Source organism: Condylura cristata, unplaced genomic scaffold, assembly GCF_000260355.1.
Source record: "Condylura cristata isolate star-nosed mole 26May11 unplaced genomic scaffold, ConCri1.0 scaffold00019, whole genome shotgun sequence".
In the NCBI taxonomy this organism is placed as follows: Eukaryota; Metazoa; Chordata; class Mammalia; order Eulipotyphla; family Talpidae; genus Condylura; species Condylura cristata.
In genome coordinates this window covers 15,483,132-15,502,871 of record NW_004567120.1, presented here as the reverse complement: position 1 = coordinate 15,502,871, position 19,740 = coordinate 15,483,132, and the positions used below count along the sequence as shown (strand labels likewise).

General features: G+C 44.0%; 2 protein-coding genes across 2 annotated transcripts in view; one reads left to right on the top strand and one right to left on the bottom strand.

The window, feature by feature from the left end:
* The first annotated feature begins 366 nt into the window (after positions 1-366).
* Positions 367-2,794, top strand: RIPPLY1 (ripply transcriptional repressor 1). Its single transcript, XM_004685915.1, has 4 exons — positions 367-479; positions 1,231-1,339; positions 1,929-1,993; positions 2,509-2,794. Exons 1-4 carry the CDS (start codon positions 367-369, stop codon positions 2,792-2,794), a joined length of 573 nt encoding a protein of 190 aa, XP_004685972.1.
* A 10,854-nt stretch (positions 2,795-13,648) lies between these two features.
* Positions 13,649-19,740, bottom strand: part of TBC1D8B (TBC1 domain family, member 8B (with GRAM domain)) — a 56,466-nt gene continuing 50,374 nt past the window's right edge. The window contains exons 20-21 of the mRNA XM_004685676.2: positions 19,396-19,493; positions 13,649-17,767 (exon numbers count right to left, since the gene is read on the bottom strand). Of these exons, the coding sequence (XP_004685733.1) occupies positions 17,372-17,767; positions 19,396-19,493 (494 nt within the window). The 3' untranslated portion in view covers positions 13,649-17,371. The remainder of the gene's footprint in view (positions 17,768-19,395; positions 19,494-19,740) is intronic.

The following is a 19,740-nucleotide window of genomic DNA, read 5'->3' as shown; positions in this document are numbered from 1 at the left end:
CTGTGGTTTGGGGTGCTAATGAGCTTCCCTCCTTTCCCCCTTCTTGGGCCTGCTACTGCCTGGGAATTCACACAAACGGTGTGTGACCTGCCCCTTCTCTGTTTTCCTTTCCAACCTGGAGAAAAAGAAAACCCTTTACTCCCTACTGACATTGTGTTTATTCAACTGGGAGAAATTTCACACCCAGAGACCAAGCTTTCCCTCCCTGGGCCTCCCTCTTAAATCATCACCCCCCCACCCTGGTCCCCCATGGCTGCACTTCATTGAATAATTTATGAGTTCATCAGGCCTTATAAAAGGGTCTCCCAGGAAAGGCCCCAAGAAGGAGGTGCCCCAGAGCCTGTCTGGCCTTGACATGCCAAGAGGATGGAGGCTGCTGCCACTGCCCCCGGCTCAGCCCAGGCCCCGCTGGCACTCCGTGGTCTCTTAAGCCCATCGCCCCTTCCTGCCCCTGGACAAGAAGTGCATGGGAATGAAAGGTAAGTGGGACCTGGTCGTTGGGAACCCGGATGCAGGCCTCGTTGGGCCCTGAAAAGGAAGGAAAAGAAGATGCCAAGGGAATCCCTCACAGCCCTCAGGGAGGGCCCCCCTCCAGATCTGGGGCTGTGCCCTCAACTGGCTTTTCACCTCACTAATTCCTGTGGGTAGCCAGAGGGGACTGGGGGACAGTAGGCGCCAGCACAACTGAAAGTGCAACCACCGAGCTCTGAGGCCAAGGGGCTCCCAGGGGTATGGCCCCGAAACCCGAGTTTCACACAGCCTAGACTGCGGAGGGGCCAAAAGAGGCCCCTGATGCCTCTGAGGCAGCACCCTTTAGTGTGAGTGTGCTGCCAGGTTCCCAATCGCCTCTTCAGCCCCTTGCAAGTCCGGGAGTGGGGGGGCGGGAAGCGCTGGGCCCAGGAAAATGTCTTTCACCGGCTGGGAACATCACAGGATTCTGTACTCGGAGTGGGCAAGCGGTCTCTTACTCAACCCTTGCTCGTTCCTCCCAACATTTCACATTCAACAAACATTTGCTGCACCACCAAGTGTGTACCTGGCTTTGTACTAGGAGCTGAGGCTTCAGTTCCATCAAACAGAAGTCTGCCCTTAAGAACCCCAAAGGCAGGTCAGCAAGTACAAAGTAGTGTGATAAGAGCAAATGATAACATTGTAGGAGCCTTAGAGGAGCGCAGAGGAGGAAAGACTTCCTGGAACCCAGTTTTCTGGAGGCCTCTTTTGCTATTCCAGGAAGTCCACCTTGAACTCTCTCCCTCCGCCACTGATTTCCCCTCTCAGTCCGAGAGAAGCTTATCTCTGGAGGCCCTGGATGTCCTCTACCAATGATCGTGTAAAGCAGGTGAGTGAGTTCGAGCCTCTGTGACACGGGTTCACAGACACACCCTGCCCAAGTCCCTTCCCAGGGAGCCCCAGGTATCAGGCCAGGCTGCCTCACCCGGGAAGCATCTTCACTGCTAGCGCATATCTGATTCCCACAAAGGTCTGGGAGGAGGGCAACACCCAGGGTTCCGAGGCGATCTGAAAATTGCAATGGACGCCCAGCATGGGGAAGGAATCTGGGCAGGCCCGAAGCTCCTCTGCGCTCGTGGCGCTAGGGCCAGGGCTAGAGTGCTGGCATCTCACCCCAGGACTCTTTCCCTACCTCTGCCCCCAAAATCTTTGCTGCTCCAGTAGACTCTGTCCCCTGGACTGTCTCCAAGCAGATGACAGAACAGGGGCAGGAAAGCAAACAACCTCCAGGACTCTGGCCACTTGTTTTTCACCCACAATGAGGACAGACCCCTTTTGTGGGGGTGGGAGCTTGAACCCCAGAGATACCTCAGGTCTCTCCCAGATCATTTTACCTGCAGGTGTCTGACCTCTGACGTGGAGGAAGCAGTTATCTGGCCCTGTACTTTGAGCCACATGCTACTTTTTGCTTTGGACAGGCCATTGGTGGGGCAACAAGAGCCGAGGTCACCAAGGCTGACTGCGAGTTCCACCACCCTGTCAGGTGAGCTTCTGCCACCCAGCTAAGAACATCACATAGGTCCATCGGCTCTTTAAATCCTCACAACAGCCCTGTGAGGGAGAAGGGGGAGGCACTGCTATGTTCACTGTGTCAGGGCCCAGGAAACTGAAGCCCAGACAGGTTAAGGGATTGGTCAAGGTTACCTGCCCTGGAGGCATCATCAGTGAGCTCTGAAACTGGGCTTCTATGGAGATAAAGGACCTAGGTCTAGATAATTCTCTCGGCTAGAGGCTTTCTGGGGTTGGGGGTGGGATCAGTGTCAGAACTGGCAGATGCTGGGGCGGCCCTCCCCCAACAGTTATGGCCCAACAGTTCTACCTTCACACTGGGGGCCATTGTGTAAAAATCCATGTATTTGTCACAAAAGCTCTCTTTCTTCCTTCCCTTTTTTCCTGCAGGTAGGAGACAGCTTAGGAATTGACTGCCTTCTTGGCCCCATTGAACCCTTTGCCTATATAAGACCCAAGTTTGGGGCCTTCTCTGTTTTCTGCCCACAGGCTCTTCTGGCCTAAATCCCGCTCCTTTGACTACCTGTACAGAGATGGGGAGATTTTACTACAGAACTTCCCTGTCCAGGCAACCATCAACCTGTATGAGGATTCAGAGAGCGAAGAAGTAGAGGAGGAAGAGAAGGAGCAAAGAGGAGAACAGGAGCAGAAAGAAGAGGAGGAGAATGAGGAGGCAGATGAAAAGGGGCCGGCAGAGTGTGTGAGGGTTCCCGGGTCAGCTCGGCACAGGGCCGCAGTTTATCTTCCTTCTCCACACATGCCCTGTCCAAACTGAAGGGGGTCAGGATGCCTGGCAAAGCTCAGGGCATCAATTAATTAGGGATCTTCAGCTCTCTGGATGGAAAGTTGGGTCTCTGAGTCACTTGGCACCCCAGGTTGTTCCCAGCTGGCCTCTGAGCGCAGGCCTCTGACACCTCGTTATGTGGACTGCTATGGTGTTGGTACTTGGTGCTCAAGGGGAAGGAAGACCTGCTTTGTGTAGCTCCCCTCATGCCCAGGAAGCAGGGTAGGAATGAGCATGTCCATACAGTGGGAAGAGTCTCTCTTCAAGGCCCTTCCTTTGACCTTCCTAGTTCTGTCTCCCCATGGAAATCGTGACTTCTGGCTTCACCTCCTGGGACACAACAGCACGTCCAAGCAAAGTCAGAGTGCTTTTCTGAAGGGCCTGGGGGGAAGGGAAAATCAGCTTTCTTTGGGGTTCTTTCTCCTCCCCCACATCACCTGACATCTATTGGGGTCTGTGTGTTGACAGGAGATGAATCAGGAGAAAAATAAACCAGATGATGTTTGCCTTTTTCCTGGAACTGTCTGATTTCTTAACTGAACTCTGCCCATGTGGTGAAGCTGTGGACAGAGGGTCAGAGACCAGCTCAAGGCCAATTCATTGTTCTACATGAGGTTAGTTGACAGACCTTTCTCCATGGAACAGAGGCCTGGGGGCCCAACATCCGCCAGATCCTTCCCATCAACTTGTGAAATCAGACTTGAGTAAATGTCAAAGACTACTTGGAAAGAAAGGGGAAAAGCCCCCAGAGGACAATGGAAAGGCTAAGAGTGGGGCTGAGGCCTGGGGTGTGGAAAGAGGTGAGAGGCGCTCCCCTGAGCCTTGCTGGTGGGTACGTGCATGTGGGGAAGGGGGCTACGAATTCCTATCACTTTTACCCCCTCGGTTCCCTGGTTCCCTTCATATCTTCCACAGCTCAGGCCTTCATGCCCACTCTTGTCCCTAAGAGTGTTCCCTTGCATTGCATCCTGCACACTGGCTTCCAGGCCAGGCCATGTTGTGCTTCTGCTTAAAGCCCTGCCCAGGCTCCTCATTGGCTCATCAACCATCGCACTGGTTTTTGTTTTTTCTTTAATCACAGATCCTCTTGAAAAAGCTACGTCTTCTCCACTAATACTGTTACAAATCACAAATAGCTCCATATTTTAGGTTGTCCAGTCAGTGGCCTGTCTCTTCACACGCCTCTTAACACGAGGCCTACACTGCCTCTCTGGGAATGTCTCGTGCTTTCTAACCTCTCTGTAGCTTTAAATCTCCACTTGGAAAGCCTCTCCACTTTGGCATCCAATAGGACTAGCTCAGACACCTCTCCTGCAAGAACACTCCCCAGCACCCCTAGCGTAGGGTGGGTACTCCCATATAGATCATGCTTTAGTGCCTCCCTACCAACGTACCCTCCCCCTTCCTGTGCAGTAAGATGGCACCGTGTTCCACATGCCTGCGCCAGCTCAGCACAGAGCACGCTACCTGCACAAATGAGGCACTCAGGAAATGTTGAAGGAAAAAGATTCTCAGGTTTTCTTAAGGCAGTTCCTTTGTCCCCTCATTTGCTTCTTTCTCCCTATCTTTTCTTAGTTACAGAGGGAGAGGGTAACTACATCTGAATCCAGAGCAAAATGCTGGTCATCTTGATTGCCCCCTCCCTCGACGTGAACAGGGCTTGCTTCAGTGCTCAGCCCTGGCTGGGACTTCCCTGGAGGGAACACGGCCTCCACCGGGCCACCAAACACGCGGGCGCCATCTACTGGTCAAAATTTAACCTGGTTCCTTAATTAAGGCCACCAGGCAGTTTACCTTTGACCTCTTTCATTCTTTTAGTCCATTCTGTTACTGCTTGTAAATAAAGTGGAACCTACTGCCTAGCTGTCATGACCTTGGGCGATTTACTTATTGATGCTGAGCTCCAACACCTCATCTGTAAAATGGGGCTAATAAGGATACTTCCTGTCAAGGTTGCGAGGATTTAATGAGCTAATAATATATGCCAAGTACTCAGCACAGCCCCTGGCACATAGTAAAAACACTGGGTAAGTGGTAGTAGTCATTGGAATTAGAGTCAAAGTAGAGGGTATTATTAATTTTATAACTGAAATGAGCTTCTAGACTGGAGTCAGCTAATGACTAGTTTAGTCAACTAATGATTGATCTCTGTCATCTCCTGCAGATCTCTCAACTCTCTACAGTGTTTGTCCATTAAAAAACTCATAAGGGCCAGGGGCCAGATGTGGCTTCCGGCCCTGGTCTTTGCAGGCTCCGTTGGCTTCAGCAGGAACACTTCTTTTGAAGCCCGATATACACCCAGTCAACATGGAGCTGCTCCCAGCCTAGAATTCCTACCCTGGTGCCCTCTATCTTGTTAGCTGACTCCCCTCCCTTCTTTATGGTGCCTTTAGAGAGCACTAGACTGTGAGGAAGACCATTTCGAAACCCAAGGGTTAAACTAAGATTTGAAGTTGAAGGAGGATTAACATTTTAATGTGTCCAGTGTTCTGCAGTTTCAAGTCCTTGTTTTATGCCCTAAGCTCCAGCACTGCCAGCATTTCATAGCTCAAAAATTGCTCAAGTCCTTGACCCATTGGCTATATAGGAGCTTAGAATCCTTAGAACCTCAGTATCCTTGGTTTATAGGGTTTCATCAGCGGAAATGCCCAGGAGCTTAGAGACCCTACAGTCCTTGAAGCGGCACTTTACTCACAATGGGCTCCTCTCACTTACCCTCCCTCCCCTCTTCCTGTGCATGTGCTGTTTGTTGGCTTGGTAGACATTTGCCTCACTTTTTTTTTCTTAGTCTCCTGACCTAAAATGGCTTCTGATCCTCTTCCCCACACATGGTTGCTAAATGCTTGGAATTTATGATTTTAACCAATCAGAGCCACTGTGAGGTACTTTGTTATGGGTGGATCCAGTCCTTGAAGCAGCTTCAAATTCTCGGGAAAAAAACCTGTGCAAAGCTCAGTCCTTCCTCAGGGTCCACCCTCTCTGGCCTATCCCTGCACCCCACATTTCCTCACCCCAATGTTGATGCCTCTTGTTTCCCCCACCCCATAGCTACAGAAAGAGAATACATCGTTGAGATGAGGATGCATTTGAGCTGGGCCTCAGATGGATCCAGGTAGACAAAGAGAGAGAGAAAACTTTGCAGAAAGAGGCAGTAGGATTTCTTCATTCAAGAGATATTTCTTGTGTACCCACTCTGGGGCAGCTATTACTACTGTAATGATTAAGAGCATGAGCTTTGGAGACCTGTGTACCTGGATTCAAATTCCACATCTGCCACATGCTGGCACTATCCTTTCACTTTTTCCTCAGGTGACAAGATGGGGTCTCTCCTCTCAGCCCACTTACTACCATCTCTAGTCGCTACATCACACACATACACAACCCCCACTGCACATGCTCATTAAAATAGTTGCCTATGCACGGGATTATGGTGGTGGCACACGGGTGACTCGGTGATGGGAAACCCGCGGGGATTACAATTGAGATGGAAAAAAATGTACAAAATGATGTAAAATAGTTGCCTAGTCTTCCTTCTCTCTGGACAAGGCCCCCCTCCCCTACCCAGGGTGAACCAACCCCCATCTCTCACCCCCCCAACTGTACCTGTGTGGTTATCTAGTGGGCAGTTTGTCTCCTTTCTGCCCCAGGCCCCTGCTGTAAAATGGTTGCCAAGCCTTCTCCCAAACAAGGTTGTTAGGTGTCCTGAGCTCACTGTTCGGACCTGTCAGGGGCCTGGTGTTGGTTACTGTGTTTTTGGTTTACTCCCAGCTGGCAAGCAAGGCTTGTAGCAACCTCCATGCCAGCACACAAACCCAGGTACATAAACCTGGCAAAGGATGAGCGCTCAGTAAGTGGTAGCCGCAACACTCTTGGCTGGGCACTTGCTACTCATGTTACACTCATGATCTCCCCCGGTACTAACAGGAGCAGGCACCATTAAGAGGCCCCTTTAGGAATGACAAAGTTGGACCTGTTCTCAGGGGTTCTGTAATGGCTTAGAGGGCTTGCATGCAGCTGGGGTGGTTGCCACAAGCCTGGCCAGCTGCGACTAAACCAAAACACAGTGACCCACAACAGGCCTGGAGGGTCAGAACAGTGGCTCAGGCCATCATTTTACAGGGAACTGAGACAGAAAGGAGGCACAGCACACAGGTGGGTGGGCTGGACGTGGCAACAGCCACTAAGGTGGGAAGAGGGGTGTCTGTCCAGAGAGACTAGGCATCCAGGTAGATGGACGGCTAAGGGTTACAGAGCCGGGCCCTCCCTAGTGGCACAATAGGTTAAAGCGCAGCACTATGAAACTATCTGCAGCCACTGCAGCAGGAGTTCGATCCCCAGCCAGGGAGGTGACCCACAAGGTGCAGCAGACCTCTCCTGTCTCGCCCGCTGCTCCCCGCAGCAGTGTATTTGAGTCAATCTACCTGTTCTGCTCCCCACTGTGTCTCTGATCAATCCTCTCACCACCACCCCCACCACCCCCTGCACCTCTGGCCTGTACCCCAGTTCTGTATGTTTAAATAAATAAATCTTTTTAAAAAAAGAGAGAGAGAGAAAAGAGTTACCAGAGCTGGTTATTCTTGAATTCTTACTGTGACTGGGTACATAGCAAGGAATTCTACATGGATTAATCCTTTAAGATAAGCACTGGGAGATATATGTAGCAGGCTTAGGGTGGATTAATATAAATAAATAAATAAATAAAAAGCAAAAAGGTGCCCAAACCACACAGCTCGTGATCTGGAGCATCTTTTAAGTGACAGGCATTTTACATATATTACCTCATGTAATCCTCCCCAAAACCCTGAGCCATAAGTACTTCTATTATCCTCATTTTACAGGTGAGGAAACTGAAACTCAGAGAAGCTAAAGAATCTCTCAAGGTCACACATTTATTAAAATGGCTGAGAGATTAGTGCACTGGCCAGAGTAGTCCAAAGTAAGTAGCAGGACCAGGACTCAGGCTTGCCTCACTGCAGAAGCATGTGCTTTCAGGAGGTGGCCCCTAAAGTGCTTTGTGAAGGATTAAATCTGTGGGAGGGCTAGCAGGCGGGAGATTAAGGGTTTCAATTCAGAATGTCTGGAGGCAAGTGAGTCAGAGGTTAGGAAGAGCAGAGGGCCTAGGAAATATGTCGCCAAGGGAAGGAAATTTGGCGAGCTCTGCAGGGTGGTGGTAGGCTTTTATGGACCCTGGATTGGGGGTGGGGAGGGAACGCTCCTGGAGGTGAGCATTTGATGAGGGGATGCTATTCCCACCTCAGTTCTGTGTGTCCTCTGAATGGAATGGGCCTTAGCTTCTTTCTGGTTGCAGCGTCTGGGCCCAGAGGGAGGAACTAGCAGTGGGCAGGCTCCCCTGTGGAGCAGGAAGCTCTGAACTCAGCACTACACAAGCTTCATCCTGAACAAAACCAGGCAGGGTGGGTGGCAGTGCTATCCTGCTACTGACAGATAGGAACCGGGGCTTGTGGTGAAGTGACAGGAAATGGAGACGCTGGGAGGAAGCCCAAGGCAGAGTAAGGACAGACCCCTGGCTATTAAAGAGTGGCTCTTCCCACCCTTCTCATTCTCAGAAGCCATGGGAGGTCCTTAGGCAGGCAGCTCACCTTGCCTCAGCAGTCAGAAGAGGGAAGTCTAACAGAAAAACTTACATACCTGGGTATTTCAAATAGCCCTATCACTGGGGACACATGGGCCTGAAACCAAATGCAAATTTAAAGGAGAGCCCAAGAGCAAGCTAGAGTCTGTCTCTAGATTCTTAGAAAAGTTTTCCAGCCCGTGGAGAGCAGGGTCAGCTGTAAGTGCCTCGAGAGTTGAATGGTGTCCATTATCAGGAGGAGAGGCAGTGCCCCCTGGTGGCTGAACTTTAGACGGAGCCTGGTTCTAAAACTGGGCAAGGAAGCTGAAGGCTCCCAGCAATTTCATACAGGATCTACGTACAGCAATTTCATTACATTTGGTTATGGGGGTGGTTCTGAAGTTCTGCTAGATCACTAGTTCTACTGCTTGTTAGCTAAGTGGCCATGGGAAAAATAGAAAATTAGTCTCTAAGCATCAGTTTCATCTATAAAATAGGGCTGACGATTATACCAGTTTCACATTGTAAAGTTACTGTAAGGATGAAATGAGGTGATACATATAAAGGACTTAGCAAAGTGCATTATAGATGTGAGAGACATATTAGATATGTGTGTATATAAAATCATGGTTCGTTTTTTGACACGTGCTCTCATTTTAGTGGCTACCTCTTTTGACTCCAGCTTGGCAACCTTACCTACCTTAGTTTTCCCATACCCACGCCCAAAGGAGGTACTGCAAACAGGTGCAGCTTGTGGGTAAGAAACAGTCCAAAACTTTTTTGCTTTTCTCCATGAATATGTTCAAGAATCTTGGACTGCATGTCTTTGACCTTCACTAGCCTGTGACTGCGAATATGATTGCTTCATATGGGTGCTAGGTTTTTTTCAGAGTAGTGTTAACATCCATGACCTCCCCCATGAGATATACATAATTGTTCAATGAGGAAACTGACAATGATGAGAAGAAAGTGACTTGCTCAGGGTTACACAGCAATAGTATAGGAGGTAAAACCCGCCCTCAGAATCTTGATGTTTCCACTGCTTTTCCATCAAGCTTTGCAATCGCCCAGAGCCTGGCTAGACATGAAGCATCTACAGCCTAGCATGTGTTTTTTGGAGGCCATCCTACTGCATTCTGATAACTAACTTTCTGTTTCTCCTAAGGCCAAGGTTGTTTCCCCAAATGGGTCTCCTAAAAGAAATAGCAGCTGAGAAATTAGCCACTGTCCTGTACTCACAGCTTGATTTAGCCACTCAGCTCATGTTGTACGTGAACATCAGGGGCTTGAACATGCAACTCTTAGCACAAAGATCAGATGTTGTGTGTTTGTGGGCAGTGAGGGAAATAGTATAGTAGCTCTCAGTGTCACTTGACATGACTCTGTGGGTAGAGAATGCAAGTTTGACTGTCAGTACCAGTTGCTGGTGTCCTCGCCACTGGGGACAGCACAGGTGCTGCTGATATAACAAATCACGAGCACAAAGACACCCTCCTTCCCCTTTATGGGACACTGAAACCCTGGCAAGCTTGGTTCTGCCAAGGGGGGTATCTTGTTACTTCCTCCTGGAGCATTAGATCTCTGGTTGGCACGGATGTTCTCTTTCTGCTGTGTTTTGTTCCTTACCCTCTTATCACTATGGCAACCTAAGAGAGGGAGCCAGTTTTGAAATCCACCCCCTCCCCACGAGACATATATGGAACTATGCTTCAACTTTGGTCCAGATTTGAGAGCAAGTAATTTTGCCTAAAATTCCAGGCACCTGATGGCCCATGTCTGAGATCTCCCTGCATGGGTGCTATTAATCTTATTGGACTGACATCAATCATTAAGTCACATCTCACCAGTGAGCAGGGTCATCCCAGTGAGAAATGATAGACAACTGTGATTTATTATCATCACCTGCTCCAGATTAGGTCAGGCCAAATTTGCTCTGAAGGCCTTAGCTTCTCAGGGGCCTCCTTGGTGGCTCAGGGGTTAAGTCTCAGCACTATCACCGCTAAGGTCTAAATTCAAGCCTGGGGCAGGAAGTTAATGCACACATGGTGCATCAGACCTCTTCTGTCTTACCTGCTGCTCCCTTCAGCAGTGTATTCCAGTAGATCTGCAGGTACTGCTCCTCACTGTTTCTGGTGAAACTCACGCCCCTCCACCCCATGCCTATACCTCAGTTTTTACACACACACACACACACACACACACACACGTGCACGCGCACAAACACACACAAAAGAAAACACCTTCTCAAATTCAGAGGGAAGGAGTAACAAGTTCTATTTTCTAATCAATTTTTTCTTTTTAAGTTAGAAAATCCTGCAACAAAAAATGGAAGCAGTCGCTTTGCTTGAATTGCTGGGAGCCATGACTTCTGATAGTTGCTAATGATAATGGCTTACAAAATTCCTCAGCTTGGGCCCTCCCTTGTGGCACAGCCGGTTAAAGCACAGCACCGAAGCTTAAGCCACTTGCTCATGAGTTCGATCCCCGCCTGCCCTGGAGGAGATCCACATGGCGTGGCAGACCTCTCCTGACCCGCCCGCTGCTCCCCTCAGCAGTGTACTTCGTCCATCTGCCTGTTTTGCCCCCTACCCTGTCTCTGGTGAATCCTCTCACCCTCCACATCTCTGGCCTGTACCCCAGTTCTGTATGAATTAAAAAAAAAAAAGATTAAAAAAAATTCCTCAGCTTATAATTCTCCAGAGCTAGACTTCCTGTGCCACTATGAATGTAGTTAACATTTGGAAAATACGTTTCCTTCTAGAAATCACTTTAAGGATTCAAGACTATTTAAATTCCAAAAGATACTGAAAATTTTACAAATTATTCTCTAAAATAATGGAGAAACCTACCATGGAGCTGACCATGAAGGTTCAGCTGACCTCTGATGTCTCGCCCGCTGCTCCCCTCAGCAGTGTTGTTTCAGTAGATCTGCCTGTTCTGCTCTCTACTCTATCTCAGGTGAATCCAATCACTCCATCACACCCCATCCTCCCACACCTCTGGCCTACACCCCAATTCTTGTATGCATAAAGAAAAATAAATCTCTAAGAAAACAGTGACAACACTAAATGCTAGAGAGGATGCTGAGAAGCCGAATTACTTAATAGATTGCTGGTGGGGGTGTAAAATGGTGTAACTACCCTGGAAAAGATTATGGCAGTTTTTCACAAAACCCAATGGTCATACAGATTACAAATGTAATCTATAGTAATTACACTTTCAGCCACTTATCCCAAATAAGTTAAAACACTTTCACACAAAACTTGTACATGGATGTCCTGGCAGCTTTATTTCTAATATTGCTAAACTGGAAACAGTCTAGATTCTATGCCAGTGGGAAAATGAACAAATGGGGGCATATCCATACCATGGAATACTGCTCAGTAATAAAAAGGAACCTCTGATACACAGAACGGGTTGGACAAATCTCCAGGAAATTACGATGATGGAAAAGGCCAATCCTTGCAGGTCATACACTCTGTGATTCCACTTAGATGGTGGAAAAGGAGACCAGATTAGTTGATTCCAGGATTTGGAGGTGGGTGGGAGGGAGACGAATATGATTGTAAAAGGCAGTATTTTTGAATGAATCTTGTCAACACAGTACCCCACATACCTGAGAATTCTCATCATAATCCTCTTCCGGGAAGAGGCATAGTCACATAATCCTTCATTGGATGCCTGGTATTAAAATCTCAACAATTCTAGTTAATAATTTCCACCCATATTATACACTGGGAAAAAAAGAGGACATACCAGAATCTCTTGTGATGCAGAACTTCTCTGTATCTCAGGTGTGGTGGTAGTCACACAGATCTATTCATATGATAAATTTGCACAGAATGACACATACATGAATATAATTAAAACTAGAGATCTCAATAAAGTCAGAGTTTTGTGCTCATGTCAAATACTGGTCGTAATTGTACTATAGATTTGCAAGATGCTGCCATTGGAGAGCAATGGCTGAAATGTATGTGAGATCTTTCTATATCTTACAACTGCATGTGAATCTATAATTAACTCAAAGAAATTAGAAAATGGTGAACTGATATATTTTTAGACATATGAAAACTGACACCAACAGGCTCACATTCACAGAAATATTAAATTCAAATGATCCAAGTAGGCAGCTTGGATGTAAGATACAATTATGAATGTGGAACAACAAAATCTAAGTAAATGTTGGCTTTATAAATAACCAAGAATAATACCATCATGAGAGATTAACCATGTACAGATCATCAAATTTCATACGAGTGGAAAATAAATGAAATTTAAGGGCTTGACTCTTCTATTTCCAGAAAGTGACGAGAACAAATTTGTATTATATTTTATTGTCATAGATATATGTGGTAATCCTAGGATAACTATACTAGCTAATAAAGCAACAGAATAGAAAAATACAAAACTCTTTTTAAAAAGAACATAAAATCTGTGCATAGAAAATAGTAAAATGATAGATTTAAGAATACCAACTACAGGCCCTCCCTGGTGGCGCAGCAGGTTAAAGCACAGCACTGAGAATCTAAAGCCGCTTCCACATGAGTTCGATTCCCGCCTGCCCCAGAGGTGACCACATGGTGTGGCAGACCTCTCCTGACCCGCCCGCTGCTCCCCTCAGCAGTGTACTTCGTCGATCTGCCTGTTCTGCTCCCCACTCTGTCTCTGGTGAACTCTCTCACCCTCCGCATCTCTGGCCTGTACCCCAGTTCTGTATGAATAAATAAATCTTAAAAAAAAAAAAAAAGAACACCAACTACATTAAATGTAAAGGGACTAAGTACTTCAAATACAAAGTAAAGATTATGAATGACAAAAAGATTGTCAACAACTATATAATGCTAACATGAATATATATCCTTAAAATAAGGACACGGAGCCCTCCACGGTGGCGCAGCAGGTTAAAGAACAGCACTGAGAAGCTAAAGCCACTTCCGCATGAGTTCCATCCCCGCCTGCTTGGGGTGATCCGCATGGAGGGGCAGACCTCTCCTGGCCTGCCCGCTGCTACCCTCAGCAGTGTACCTCATCCATCTGCCTGTTCTGCTCCCCACTCTGTCTCTGGTGAAGCCTCTCACTGCCCCTGCACCTCTGGCCTGTACCCCAGTGCTGTATGCAGAAATAAATCTTTTAAAAAATGACACAAAAAGACTGAAAATAAAGGACTGAAAATACTATATATTCATGAACAAAGAGTTGGTATAACCATATTAATATCAGAGAAAATAGATAAGGATCATTTAAAAACGACTAGAGTCAATCCATCAGAAAGAGATTTTTTATTGTGAAGTAGACAATACCCGAAAGCCAAAAAACTTTAAGCAAAACTTAGTAGAAATAAAAGTAGACACATCCATAGTCGTAAGACAATTTTATCACTTCTATAAATAACAGAACAAGGTAAAAATTGGTAATGCTATAGCCAACGTGTCCAATATAGTGACTATTCACATTATGATTAGGGACTTGAAATGTGGCTAGACTAAGTTGAGGTTTTCTGTGTGAATTATATGGATTTCAAAAAGATAGTATAAAGACAAGAATGGGCAGCAAAAACTGGATGGGTAAACTTGGTAGGCAGGGGAGTTGGGAAACACTGCAACCCTACAGAAACCTAGAACTCTCTCCATGTCTGCCACTGGCCAGACCCAAAAGCGGCAGAACCTCTCTACCCCTTCTCATGACCTGAAGGCAGGGTGGTAGTGGCCACTACAAACCATACCGGTAGGCCCTAGGGTCGCCCAGTCTAACTCTGACAGGCTCTAGGGAAGTCATTACCCAGCTACATAAGATGCTGTGTTGGTGTGGCAGTGTGGAAAGAATGATGGCTACTCAAATATTACAGAAGACCATTAGAAGCTTCAAGGATCTTATTGAAAAAAGGAGGATCTTATTGAAACAAGTTCAGTCATCTCTTCAGGCCATAGAGTCAGACGAATACCCTACTTTCAGTGACCACTGTGTCTCAACTGGATGAGACCAACTGAGGAATATAGAAAGATGTTCAACATCATACGACATATAGGATGTAAATAATCAAAACCACAGTGAGATGACATTACATACCCACAGGGTGGCTAGGTAGTGGGGAAAATTTTAAAAAATAAACGGAAAAAATAAAAGCCATTACCTGCAGGCAGAATTTGGAAGCCAGGACATCTAATGCTTGATGTTTTAAGGATGGGGGGAAAGATGCAGATCTGATGGAAGAAATAGGTGCTACAGTATGTGAATGGAACGCTTTTCTGCCAATGATTTAAGCCTAGGAATGGTGCTATGGGAAAAATTTGCTTTTCTTAGCTTGCTACAGGGTCCCAATGTCACATGTATCAAGTTTTTAAAACTGCCAAAGAAACAGATTCTGGCTAATAAAAGCACAGAAAGATTTTTTTGAACCGTCGAATTTCCTACTAAAAGGAGCAGTCCAGGCATCTTATCTCAGAGCCAAGGTTGACATGAGGGTTTGCCACCACCACCAGAGTGTCACTTTCCCTCCTGCCCTGCTAGCGACTGAGACATTCCAAGCAGAAGCATCTCCTAGAAAACCAACTCCTAGAAAAGAAGCTGGGGTCACCAGACCCACAAGTATAAGGAAGTTAATTGTGCTAACTGCTTGTTGGTGCTGAGAGGCAGGATGCTTGGCAGTTATTTTGCTGGTGTAAATCATAGACGGTGGAGCATGGTTCTGGGGTAGCAGCTGTAATATTGACTTTTCATCATGGTAGCAGGAAGTAGCAGCTTCCTAACTATAGAAGAATTAGCAACTCCCTTGGTGGCCTGGTTCTGTGGTATAGCTTTGCAAGTTGTTCTTGAATGCTCAACTTAAAGTCAGTCCTGTTGGTAATTCTTTAAGCTACTTAATGTCTGGTTAATAAATCTTTTCCTGCCTAAACTAATTATAGTAAATTCTGTTTTCTGTAACTGTACCTTAACTAATATAAGGGAAGTCCTCAAGTGATAACTGCATTAAGTGTAAATAAAAATTTGTTATAACAAATAGTAGTAGCTTTGTGTAACCATTTTCATGTCTAATACAATATATTTATAATACTATTTTTATAAAGACAAAGTCACCTTATAACATTTTAATGTATAAGGTAAAATACAGTGGTTCGGTTTGACACAACTAAATAAGATTTTTAGTATTAACAAACTGCTTGCTTAATAAGAGAGCAACTATAAAACTATGTGTTCAGTTTATTTCTCCTGCAGACTCCGAAAATATCTTTTTAACTTGCACTTATAAATTTAAATATTCCATTTTTATTAATCTAGACTAAAATACAATACTAAGTGCTCTTCAATATTCTGACCTGAAAATCATATGAAATATTAAGAACATATATGTTCTTAAGAATCTTTTCTGTACATACAATTGACAAAATATTTAACAAAGTATGTGCAAGAGTACCTCTGTATATCAGTATAGAGTACCTAGTATCTTTCTAGAGCTATCATAGTATAACCTGACAATCATTGCACAATAGCAGATGTGATAGTTTACATATAAATTATTAACTGAACTCTAAAATGTAGACATGTTTCAGCAAAACATTTCTAAGAAAGACATTGATGCTTATTTACCAACTCTTCTTTAAATGGATATCTCCCAAAAAAGCCAAGGTTGACCAAACCATTTAAAGACATTACCATTAAGTGTTTGATCAACCTAAGTTGTAATACTTTCAAAGGGTCAACTTCAAACTTCTTGACTCTCTGAAAATAACATATTCTATGGTACAGAAGTCTCCTGGTGACTTCTTGGGTCACTCTAAGGGATGTCTGCCCTTTTATTACTTCACATGTTACAAGCTAAAGGGCTTAATAGCAGTCATTTGTAAAGAAAGAAGCGTATACATGTGAGCTCTCCTCACAACTTCCTAAGTCAACTGACTAATAAACTGCTTTTGTCAGAAAAAGCACAGAGATTGGATGGGTTGTGGTTTGCTTGTGTTTTAGTCTTTAAAGTGCTAACAAAGCCCATTATCTCTAAATGCACTTTCAATGCAATGGTTGAAATATAAGCAGCATGAAGTATACAGAAGTTACCTCTAAATCAGATAGTCAAAGCTTTTTAGATAGACACCAGCAATTCTATACCTTAATAATTACTACACACAAGTCTCACTATGGACTTGTGAGACTAACACAGTAATTCAGTCTAATGTAAATTAAGCATGACTGATGAAAAATCCAAAATCTAAAACTAGAATTAAAGCAGTCATAAGCTACTCTGAGACAAATGCCACAAAAGGCAGTGCTCAGAATTTCAAGTAATTTATCAATGTAGTGAGAGACCTATACACAGTTAACTGAACTGCTTTTTTTAACCCCTCTGAAAAGGCTAGCTTTATCCAGATTAAATCTAAATCCAATACTATTTTTCCTTATATGTCAGCACAGAGTTTTGAATTATTTTAGGAGTGTGTTTTAGCTTCTGAACCACTCAGGGAGAATGTGTAAGTTACTTAGAAACTATTTATTATTAGAAGACTGAGTGAGATTCACTTTAAAAGGGTAGTATTCTGTTAAATAACTTGAAAAAGGAGGCCTCCGTATGGTAGGTAATCTTGTAGATAATTAAGGCTACAGACCTAAAAGCCTGGTCTTCTAAAGTATTCTAATAGAACTGATGCAAATCTGAAAACAGGGTTTATCAATATGACATACTAGTGTCACTAATAAACAATACCACATTTTCAAAATCATCAGTAATTCATATGTAAATAGCAGCACAAACTAGTATTATTTCTAAATGTGAGGGTGACCTCTGGTGGTAAGTTTTAGCACGATACTGTATATCTTATGAAATATAAAAAGTACCTTCGTATTGGAGAATATAAAAATTGTAGTTTACCACAAAGGAATGAATCATTGTGCTTCCAAACCTTCAAACATATTAGTAACAAGGTAATTCCTACTCCCAAGAATTTAGCTAACAGCTATAGGAATCTTGGTAAATTGTCTAAGATCCCCAATTTCTTTCAAGAGATTTACATCTTGGTGCTAAAGCTTAATTGAGAGGTTTTGGCATTTTCTAGTTTGGCCTTCACATCAATGGGTTTCTCAAAAAACCTCACCAATGCAGGTTCATTCAACAAAGAGGCAAGAATCTGTTCAAATGCAAATGACCACTGAGGTTCTTCCTTGAGAAAGGAAGGATGTTTCTGTGAGTGGCTCTCCCGTTCCCCCTCACTGGGTCCTCCAGAGGCGGAGCCTATAGCAGACACTTCTCTGTCTGGTGATTTAGGGCTATGCAGCTTCCTTCCAACTTCTTCCATCCTGAGCAAAAGGCTTGTTACAACAGCAATGGCTTGATATAATGACTCTTCTTCAGGGTCTCCATGAAATAAGTTATACAGGGTCTTTGAAAACTGAATAAATTGTGACTAGAAGACACAAATTGGAAATAACAAATGTGATATAGTTTTGGCAGATATAAGAACTTAGAAGTAAATTGTCTCCTACACAGAAATTGCACCATATAAATCTTCACCACACAAAATTATAACAAATGATGATTAATCCCCAAGTAAATCTTGTTTTTAGAAAAATGGATTATGAACTATGGAAGAAAAATTCTATTTAAATCTTCTAATTTATTGACTAATAGCAGTATATGGATGTTACTACACAATAATTCATGAACGGTTAACCTACCAGGATTCTTTCAATATTTGTTGGTACTCTTAATTAAAGCAAAGTCTCAAATTTTCCTAGAGGTAGAGCATTCATTCAGTCATTCATAACTGATCTAACGAAAGTATTAATGAATCCCCTTGATCTCCCCAAAGGGCTTGGGAGGCCCACTCAACTAAAATGATTTAAATTTAGGGAAGAGTGTTTGGGGACCTGTCTAGTAGTACAAGGTAGCTCTAATGGGGCCATTTGGACATGTCCCTCTTCAAAGGCTGAGTGGGGACCAAGTAGAGAAATAAGCTGGTGTGTCAGTTAAATGTCCCTCAATAATGTATGAACATTTCTAGAAGATTTGACAATTAAAAAAATAATGATTCCAACACAAGAATCCTATAGATCAATCATCTTATCAGATGTTTTATCTGTAAATAAAAAGCAAATACAGAAGATCAATTTCATAAAAATATCCTGTAACAGGGCCTCCCTGGTGGTGCAGCACTGAGAATCTGAAGCCGCTTCCTCATGAGTTCAATTCCCACCTGCCCAGGAGGTGACCACATGGCATGGCAGACCTCTCCTGACCGGCCCGCTGCTCCCCTCAGCAATGTACTTCGTCGATCTGCCTGTTCTGTTCCCCACTCTGTCTCTGGTGAAGCCTCTCGCCGCCCCTGAGCCTCTGGCCTATACCCCAGTTCTGTATGCACAAATAAATAAATCTTTAAAAAAAATATCCTGTAACAAACTTTTCTCTTTCTTCCTTATTTTTATAATACTATTAGTAATTTTACAATAGCTGTATCTCACTGACTTCTTTTAAAAACTAACTATTAAACTATGGAATTGCTGAGTCCATTGAGAAGTACTGAGTTATTCGATTGCTCATTTTGGAAAAGTTTTGGGGATCTTCAGTATCTGAATTAACAGATTTTACTTAAAAATTTAACAGCATATACTGAGTGAATAATGTATAAAATGAGACAGAATTAGAACTATGTTAATAGTAACCATTTGTATTGTTTGAGCAGGATTAGATGATTAGAAACCAAGGTGTGACATGTTTTAAGTGATTTCTTTTTCTTAGTATCTAGCATTGGGCATGTCATATAGTATGCACTAAAAATGTTTCATGAATAAAGCTGCAGATGGAAAACATATGTATGCATCTTTTTTACAGATACAAATGCCACGGTAGGGGACTACAAATGAACTGCTAGGTGTATTAAATGTTGAAAGTAGGAATTATTTTGTGTTTATCTCAACCTTACGCAACAGAGATGATACATGTATCATTTAACTATTTTTGTAATAGCATGTTAGCTAAAGTTGCATATAACCACATTCATACAAAAACAAGAACCTAGAACTGAAAGTACTATACCTGATTCATTCTTGGTAAATCCTTAATGTTTTCTTCTTTCTTGAAAAGCTCATCTTGCCATTGACTTAGATATGCTTGAATATCAACTTTTCCTTTACCTGAATGGGTACAGAATAATTTCACAATGATCAGCACACAATGTTTTCCGAATCTCAAAAAGAATAATTATGACTGCAAGATATTTTATTGAGATATAAGATTCTACTTTTTTTTTTTTTTTATAATTTAGAAATGACCTGATTTTACCTTTTATTTTACCCATTGGCTCTCAGAATATATTTTCCATTCTCATTAAACTAAAACTGTAACAGGGTGGTGCCTAGGGAAAGGGAAGTTCCAGGTTCC